Source organism: Pinus tabuliformis, chromosome 2_1, assembly GCF_031772625.1.
Source record: "Pinus tabuliformis cultivar Carrire ecotype Pingquan chromosome 2_1, CPIR1, whole genome shotgun sequence".
NCBI lineage: Eukaryota > Viridiplantae > Streptophyta > Pinopsida > Pinales > Pinaceae > Pinus > Pinus tabuliformis.
In genome coordinates this window covers 601071640-601080424 of record NC_142299.1, presented here as the reverse complement: position 1 = coordinate 601080424, position 8785 = coordinate 601071640, and the positions used below count along the sequence as shown (strand labels likewise).

Sequence of the window (8785 nt, the reverse complement as noted above, 5' to 3'; positions counted from 1 at the left end):
TAGGGTTTATAATTTTTAGTCTTTACATAAGATGTACTTTCTAGTGCATAAAATTATTCGTAATATCTCACAACATTTTGTATGTATTTAGTATTTTTCATTATGTATTATTGAGAGCAATGCATAGATAATGGAATGAGAGAGAGAGAGAGATTGTAGTATTGTGTAAAGATAAAGACAAAGGTGGAGGTGAGTTCTCTCTTGGTGCAAAATCTATGCATGATTTGTTATGAAATCCTTCTCATTTCGAAAACAACAATTTTCTTCCCTCTTATCGATTTAGGTTTGAATTCTAGTGCATAGGGTTACTCATAATATTGTTGGTCTCTAATTAAGATTTTCATAATATTTTTTGATATTCTTTCCATGTTACAACATTTTGTGTATATTTAATGTTACTCATATTTTTGGTGTGCAGGGTATCATTTGCTGGCCATCGACGCATTTTGGGGTTGCAGATTGATGTTTCCATCTGTTGTTTCTCTTTTCTTGTTTTCCTGTTATTAGTTTGTTGTTTTTTGTGATTTTTTTCTACTCTTATGTTATTTATTTATTTTGTTTTTGTAATAATTTTCTGAATTCGTACACATTTGTGAGCATGGCCATGTTAATTTGTGGTTTGATATATATATATTTTTCTTATTTGGTCTCTCTTCTATTTTTCTTAATTCCGTTTTTTTTTTTTTTTTTTTTTTTTTCTGGTTTTGGGGTGAAGGTGGAGCAATTAAACAAGTCATTACAACCTATGTTGTTGGTTTAGTTCCAAAAGTGTAATGGGCAAAGACAATGGATGTATGTATTAAGGAATTTACTTGTATATAATTTTATCCTTACTTTAATTTAACTCATTTCTTTAAATTTAAATGCAATGTAGGTTAAGGAAGGTGGAGGAGCACTAATGAAACGATTGAATATCTCCATGTGAGAGAAATGTGGGGCACCATAACAAAGTAGAGGCAATGAGATAGAGGGTGAGTTTCTTCTTTTGTTTTTATTTTTCCACTACTGTGGATATTTGTTTTTGCATTTATGAGCATGGCCTCCTTGGTTTGATGGTAAACCAAGTCAAATATCCCAAATAATAGTAACAACTGCATCCTCAAATGTGTCCCTCTAAAAAAGTTATTCAATCAAATTAGACAAGAGATATGTGGACTACTCAAGCCCATGAGAAGATGTGCAAGTCAACCCTCTTTCATATGCATGGATATGCAAGTCACTCAATCCCCCAAATGGACAATCTTCAGCTGAATGCATAGGGTCATTTGTAAATAATCCTTTTATCGTGAACAATACACAATCAATGATGGACCTCCCTTTCAAGTCCTAATGCATGTAGGGATGGCTTGGAACAAGCAGATTTGAAATTGGAATCGTTAAACCAATTCAAGGGATAGCTATAGCACAAATAATATTGTTGTAGGGTGTTACGATTGTAGATTAGTGTTGCATCCTCTAGCAGCCTTAGATGTTTGATATCAAGAGGTAGGCATTTTGAAATAAAATCTCTTGAGTTATGACTATAATAGGTTCATGGGCGCTTTCACTGTCTAAAAGCCCTCAACATAAGCTTACCACAAATAAGCCCCTCTTAACCTTTCATTTATTTTTAGGCCTCAAAATAGATTATGTTTGACCTTTCAAAGTTATGAATACAAGCAGGGCCAAAATAAATTTCTGGTGTCTTTTTGCTGCAAATGGCTTGCTTTTTGGCATTTTGCTTTTGTTTTGCAACAATTCTTTTTTCTTGCCTTGAAATTTTGGCATTTGAGATGATGTAGGGTTTGGGGGCAACACCTTTAGAATTTTTGAAAGTTCCTTACAACACTGCTCCTCAACTATCAATTGTGACATATCTCAAGATCTTGATGTTTGTGGTACTGTAACCTTCTTATGATTTCCTTTTTATGTTATTTTTGTAGATTCCAATTCCATAACAACCCAAAACTTTCACCAAGGTGACGCATGAGCAAAACATTTTTTTTTGTTTGATCTTGCTAGAAAGGAAGGCCAAATTGCAAATCTAGAGAAATATTACAGACCCACAATGATAGGTCTACAGCCCTAAAATAGTGGCAGATTGGTATTACCTTGGCTACTAAAATCAACTGCCTTGAGTTCCGTGTGTAATTAGGGATAGAATTTCATCTTTTCCATTTGCTATTTGAAGGTGAAACAACTTGCAAGTTTGTGAATAGTAAGTATGACTCCCAAAACAACACTAAAATTTGAGCTAGGAACCAGAAAAAAGGCCTCTATCAAGAAGAATAATGATGCCATCAGGTTGTCCTATATAAATGATTTACCAATCCAGTGCCCCTTTCAAACTTAGAGATAGGTGAACCTACATGAATGCATTTATAAATGAACCCTTCCTCCTTTTGATATTATTTTTGCTAGCATCACTTTAGGGCCAAATTCCTAAAGTTATGACTATATAAATAGGGTTGTTCTGCTCAGAGAGGTATTTATCCTACACAGGTTGGCTTTCCTGAATTTGTTCTGCATTTTTTTTTAGTCTTGTTTTTAATTAGAGTTCAATTTTGAATTAACCTTACAAATAAGTTGCCATGCCTGTTGTTCCATTCATAATTTTCGATGGTATCAAATTATGCTTAGAAGTGTTCTTATGGAAAAGGATTGCCTCAATGGTTTTAAAAAAAAGGAAGGAAGGCAAAAGTTGATTCATATTTGTTGTGTTAAGAAAACTTCTCATTCAAGAACAATGTCCTGGATAAAAGTCAATATGAGGAAACAAAGGTGGAGCATCTCCTTCATGAATACACCAAGACCTCTAACATAAAGTGATCTCCTCCTTTTTGATGTTTGTAGCTTGGGTAGGTACTTCTACACACCCTAAGTGTTTGGGTTTGGGTGTGCAGAAGCCACCTAATGCACCCTTAAACCTTAGTAATTACTTTAATTATTTGTGTATATATGGTTTGGATTCATATGGATGCACATGAATATATATATATATATATATATGTTTTTCTTTAAAATTTGAATATTTTAGGTGTTTTTGGTCAATTGGCTTTTTGGTCCGGTTTTTTTACCAGTGCCGACCAGTTCTCGGTTCAAAGTCTATTTTTCTTAGTACTAATTAGATTCTAGAATGATGAATGATAATTTTTTTTTTTTCTATCTCTTTACATTCCATAATGATGAATGATAAATTTAATTTTATATCTATGTAGATTCTAGAATGATGGATGATGAATATGATCAATGCATTTCATTATTGAATCTCATGGTGTATAGATGAATGATGAGTATGAATGATGCATGTACCAGTATGAACATTGAATATGGATTAGTGTATTTCATTATTTAATTCAATTATGTATGGATCAATATATTTATGCTTTCATTATATATATATATATATATACTGTGACGTCTCCCTATCCCCCCTAAATTTCCCTAAAATTTGAGGGTACTCCCATACGTCCCACCTGTGCATCTCCCCACACCTGCATTCCCCCATTCCTGAGTGTTGGTGGAACATTGGAAGGACATGCCTTCTAATTTTTCTTTTGACAAATACAAAAATAGTAAAGTTTTCTTTTCAACATGAAGAACTTACATAGAAATATATTGTTACAAGTGCATTAACAATAAAAATATGAAGACCAACCATAGCTACAACATTCAATAGTATCATGCCACGTCATTGCAGACAAGGGCAAAACATAGTGTTGGGGGATGAGCTGATGGTTGAAAGATGACCAACAAATGAGAGTGAGGGAAAGGACAGGAGGCGTCGGCTTACAGTGGCTGGTGACTGGACAAAAAGGGCAAGTAACTGACATTAATGTGCAAACTTCATCTGTATGATGTCTGTGACGTACCTGTGGTTACATGATGTCTGGGGAAAATCTGAACCCTATCAGCAGATCCATGTTTTAACTTGTAGATAATAATTAATGGAGCGAGATTGTATTTTTCAATCTTGTACATTCCTTTTATTCCTCTCATATAACTTGAATTGCAAAAAGGTGCTCTTAAGACATTGTGTTCTCATTGTGCAGATTCATACAAAGCTCATGTCATGGTTGTAACTGTCTATGCTCTGAAGATTCATGCAAAGCTCATGTCATGGTTGTAACTGTCTGTGATCTGAATGGTTGGTTCTCTTGCTTGTGAGTTGTCCTCATGCAAATTTACTCAATACTTATTAAGTCATCTATCACGGTATTATACTTCATTGGTCGATAAAAATGTGCTCTGAATGGTTGGCTCTCCTGCTTGTGAGTTGTCCTCATGCAAGTTTACTCCATACTTATTAAGTCATCTATCACAGTATTATAGTTCATTGGTTGATAAAAATGCTATTATGATGGCCCTCCCAAGAATGATTGGACTGAATTTCAACTTATTCCTTACAGTTCAGTCTTTCCACTATTATATGGTTCTTCACTGTGAAGGAAAATGTGTTTTTAATACTACAGATGTTATTAACAAATGGGGTTTATGTTGTGCAGGTCAGGCATTGTGCTTTGAACAAATTCCATCATGTGGGCATAGTATACCCAAAAGCTATGACCATTTTGACGACTTATGATGGGACTTGTTGCAACAAATAGTCCATGCCCAATGATATCAAAATCTTCTATTCATGAAAAAGAAAGAGGAGGGTTTCATATAAAGATGGAAGCCTCTCAAACTAGTCTTCTTGAGAAAAAGGTGAAAGCTATTGTTGAGAAACTGAATAGGGATAGGTCACTAAAAGAGCCACCAATTTGTATATTTTCAGGACGTAATCTAAGTATCTCTCATCTCAAGCGTTCTTATGGTAATATGCCATTGAAAATAAGACGTCCTAACATTTCTGCCCAGAAAGTGCATGGTGAAGATGTTTTGGAAGTGATAAAGGTTTCTGCTTATCAATGTACTTCAAAGAACTTCAAGACAAAATGATGTCAAGGAGCTGGAACAATGTTAAAGAGGACAAGGATATGGAAGCAACAAACTGTGAAGTGAAACCTGTAGTGCATGTCAAACAAAACCTCCCAAAAGTGGCTGAGAATATTATGGGTGAAGAATCTTCTGAAAATTGTCAAAGTAGCACAACAGAGAAGGGACAAGAGTTAGAAGACACTACAAAATTAGATTCAAAGTCATATCATTGTCCTAAAAGCATGGAAACAGGAGAGACATTTCAGGAAAGTGATGTGCATTTTGGGGAAGAGGACTGGTCTAATTTGCCTATGTGGTGTAGCAGTGAAGGAGATGCAGAAGGTGACATGACCTTTCACTCCTCGTCAACTTTGGAATTGTCAAATTTCTCCCGTAGGAGTGAAGCTAGCTCCTTTTCTGGGAGGGAGAATGAGCCATCATCTTCCATTTAATGTTCTCTGGGTTCAACAGATGCTTCCATTTTCAGTCCCAACCATATGTGCAAGTCATATTTTCCAGCCACGCATTTACAGAAACAGGCTATATCTACAGATATCTCAAGTCATTATGACAAATAAATATTTCCAGCACATTCTCAAACCAAGTCATACAACCAATCTCAACTTTATGAGTACTTAAATGTTCCAGAGGGAATGATGGTAATGACGAAATGCTCAGAAGTACGCAAAATCAATGAAATTGCATCCCTTTTAAAATACAGAGAATTTCACCCTTAACTCGTACAAGTCCTGAATCTTGCCATTTTCCAGGGATAGGAGTTACTGTTCAGAAGGACAATTCCATGCCACCTTATGAGCTAGATGTTAGTCCAACATTTTTACGTTCTACAGAAGAATGTCCTGAAGGTCTTGCTGCAAATGAAGTATTATTAGCTAGAATGTCCTGAAGGTCTTGCTGCAAATGAAGTATTATTAGCTAAAAATTCCACTCTAGAGATAGATTCGGATATCGCACAAGATGGAAATGATGCAGCTTCCCAGCTCATATTGAAAACATAAGATTCAATGGATATAGGATCTCCTCTAACAGAGGCTTTTGAAGAGAATGGAAACATCCAAATGGTTGTAATGATTTTTCTGTTACAAATATGGATAATTCCTATATTAATGTGGGTCAGCGTGCCTCCATAGTTAAGAGTAAGTTCTTAACTATTTCCTCCTGGATTTTTCTGTTCTTGATTTGCCTATACAGAGAGAAAGTTCAGATCTTTATCACTTGTAGACATAGATCATAATAAGTGTATTCACTTGTAGACATATAAGTGTATTCATGAAACTTCATCTGTGCCTTCCATGGCTATTCGAAACACCGTGTCTTCAAAGAGTCATCGAAACACCATGTCTTCAAAGAGTCATCAATTCAAGCTTGAGAGCATTATTTCAAATGATCAATGGCAACAGTTTTCTTCAACTGAGGAAACATTTCTTGAATCAAACTCAGCCTCATTGATTGATCCTCAATGTGGTAAAAGGCATGTTATTATACCAGTTAAATCAGTGGCATCTGCTGTCCAGCTACAATGTGGAAAACCAATCATAAAAAGAAGTTCAATTCATGCACCAAGAAACTATGTGAATAGAAAAACTTAGAGTTTCAGTTTCAGTAGCTGGCCATATCGTCCGATACAAAGTAGAGAATCTTCCTTTGCAAATTATGGCTGCAAAGTTTGTGGGAACATGACTGTTAGCCTTGTAGGGTGGTTAAACCCTACAATAAAACATCCTGAAACATATCTAGTGAGAAGCTGCTCTCGTCTTTGGAAGTGCCTGTATTGTTTGGTGCCCAGAAAGAGCCTGCATGAAATTAGTTCAAAGAAATCACAATCTATGGTCATCTCCTGGATATGTTCAGCCCAGGTCAACAAAATTAAATAAGGAATTAATGCCATGCAAAAATTCGTTGAATATGGATTTAGAAAATGGGGTCTTCAGAAATCTGCTCTCACAAATCTCAAAAAAAGTGGCAGTTCTATTACCTGGAAACATGAACGAGATCCTGAAAGGCTACCTATTGCTACACCAGAGACAGAGTGTAGTCATCCAAGTGCATCAGCTTCACCTACTCATCCTTTGATTTCACAGGGTCTTCTTCACTGTTCATGCAAGGATGGATTTCCATATTATAGGTTTTCTTTGAATGAGTCTGAAAAGGATTTTGTAGCAAAAAAGTGGAACAACCGTGGCAATGAAGGTTTTGACTGGTTGTACACACTCCATTCTGGTCCTGATAATAAGACAATTTTAAATCTTTTGATAAAAAACAAAAATAAATGGGTAGCCTCAAAAGACGAGCATGTTCTTGATCTTGTTGGGCACATGAGAGTCACCAGTTCATTATGTCATGAGATTAACAGTTTTGGTAACTTACAAACTGCTGTGGAAACTGAATTCAGTGTAGACATGGAACATATCAAAGAGAGACTTGCAAGACAAACATGTTCAACAGAGAATAGCATTCTTGTTCCTGATCAGTCGGACCATATGCGAATTCCAAACAGAAACTGTGGTGATTCATGCTCTACATCAATAACATCCTCTAGTCCAATTGCTGACAATACTAGTTTTGTACCAAGCTATGTGGCCTCAACTAAACGGGCCATCAAGAACCAAACGTCGGACTTAAGGTTGAGTCAGCCTTCACAACAAAGATACAGTGAATTCTTTCAATCCAGTCTGATGTCTCTATCTGTAGATGGAAATGCAGTTTGTGTGGAGAACTGGGGTAGTTGGGGTATCTCAAGACTCAGATGCCGAACTTTGTCTATCTCAGCCATTTTCTCCTCATCTGGAATTGACAGCTACAGTGTTCACAGGCACAAACTGTTAACAGTGGAACTGGCAAAGACACTGTTTCAAAGAATCCAGGGGGATGGGGTCTGAAATTTCTTGACAAAAGCCTTCATAATTCAAAGTCAATACATTCACATGATCAAGATAACTCTTGCAAGTCAGAATGCAGCAATAATTCCGCAATGAGCCCTACCCCAAGTTCAGCAGGATGTGCTTTTGATGACCAGTCTCCAGGTGAAGGACTTGGAAGCTGTCACTTAAATTGTAAAAGGCAATGCAAGACAAGTATAACGGCTCTAGTGCCAGCAGACATACATGGTTTGCCCAAAATTAAATCAAGTGGACCTTCACCTCTGATTGAAAGGTGGAGACTCGGTGGCAGGTGTGATTGTGGTGGATGGGATATGGGTTGTGCACTCACCTTACTTCACAATCGGAAACAAAGAAGGAACAGCGACTTAATTGAGACCAATTCAAAGGCAGAGGATTGCTATTCATCATATGTGCTTTCTAAGGTATTGTATCTGGGAACCAACCATTTTGATTTCAATTATGTAGAGTGCCACAGTGTTATGTTATGGGTTTTCAACATCCATATCCTTTTCTCCTGCTTTTTTCCCTCTGAAAATACCGGGAATTTTGTCATTCTGTAACGGGAATTGCAGGGAGAAAGGGAAGATACACCCGCATTAACAATGACAGCAGTTGCCGACGGTCTGTATTCTGTTTGTTTTCAATCACAATTGAAAACCTTACAGGTTTTCTCTATAGTTTTATCCATGCTGCACAGCAGAGAAGAGATCCTCATTCCTCCTGGCATGCATAATAATAATAATAATAATAATAATAACTGATTGCAGTTGGTACCAAAAGCAAAGGAAAAGAGCCCTGGGCACCTTGGGGACAAGCAGGGAGGATATCGAATTTATTCCTAGATAGAGCTGTACATTGTACTGTAAAGTTTTGTCAGTCAATTTGTGGATATTGGGCTTTAGGTTAAAGTTGTCATCCATGATCCCCTATTGTGGTCTGGGTACATGGAAGATCCTATCATCCAAATGCTAAGAGCAAGCCAA

General features: G+C 36.5%; 1 protein-coding gene and 1 long non-coding RNA gene across 3 annotated transcripts; both read left to right on the top strand.

Annotated features, from left to right (window-relative positions):
• The first annotated feature begins 707 nt into the window (after window positions 1-707).
• LOC149201901 (uncharacterized) lies at window positions 708-5021 on the top strand. 2 transcript variants are annotated; one of them, XR_016253483.1, is made up of 3 exons: window positions 708-971; window positions 4032-4126; window positions 4485-5021. It is a non-coding gene; the product is annotated as an uncharacterized LOC149201901 (long non-coding RNA). The 2 variants fall into 2 exon arrangements; XR_016253482.1 differs by having other exon boundaries at window positions 4032-4142.
• A 1685-nt stretch (window positions 5022-6706) lies between these two features.
• LOC149201900 (uncharacterized) lies at window positions 6707-8568 on the top strand. Its single transcript, XM_089403034.1, has 2 exons — window positions 6707-8224; window positions 8375-8568. Exon 1 carries the CDS (start codon window positions 6807-6809, stop codon window positions 7797-7799), a length of 993 nt encoding a protein of 330 aa, XP_089259160.1. The 5' UTR covers window positions 6707-6806; the 3' UTR covers window positions 7800-8224; window positions 8375-8568.
• Window positions 8569-8785: the final 217 nt, after the last annotated feature.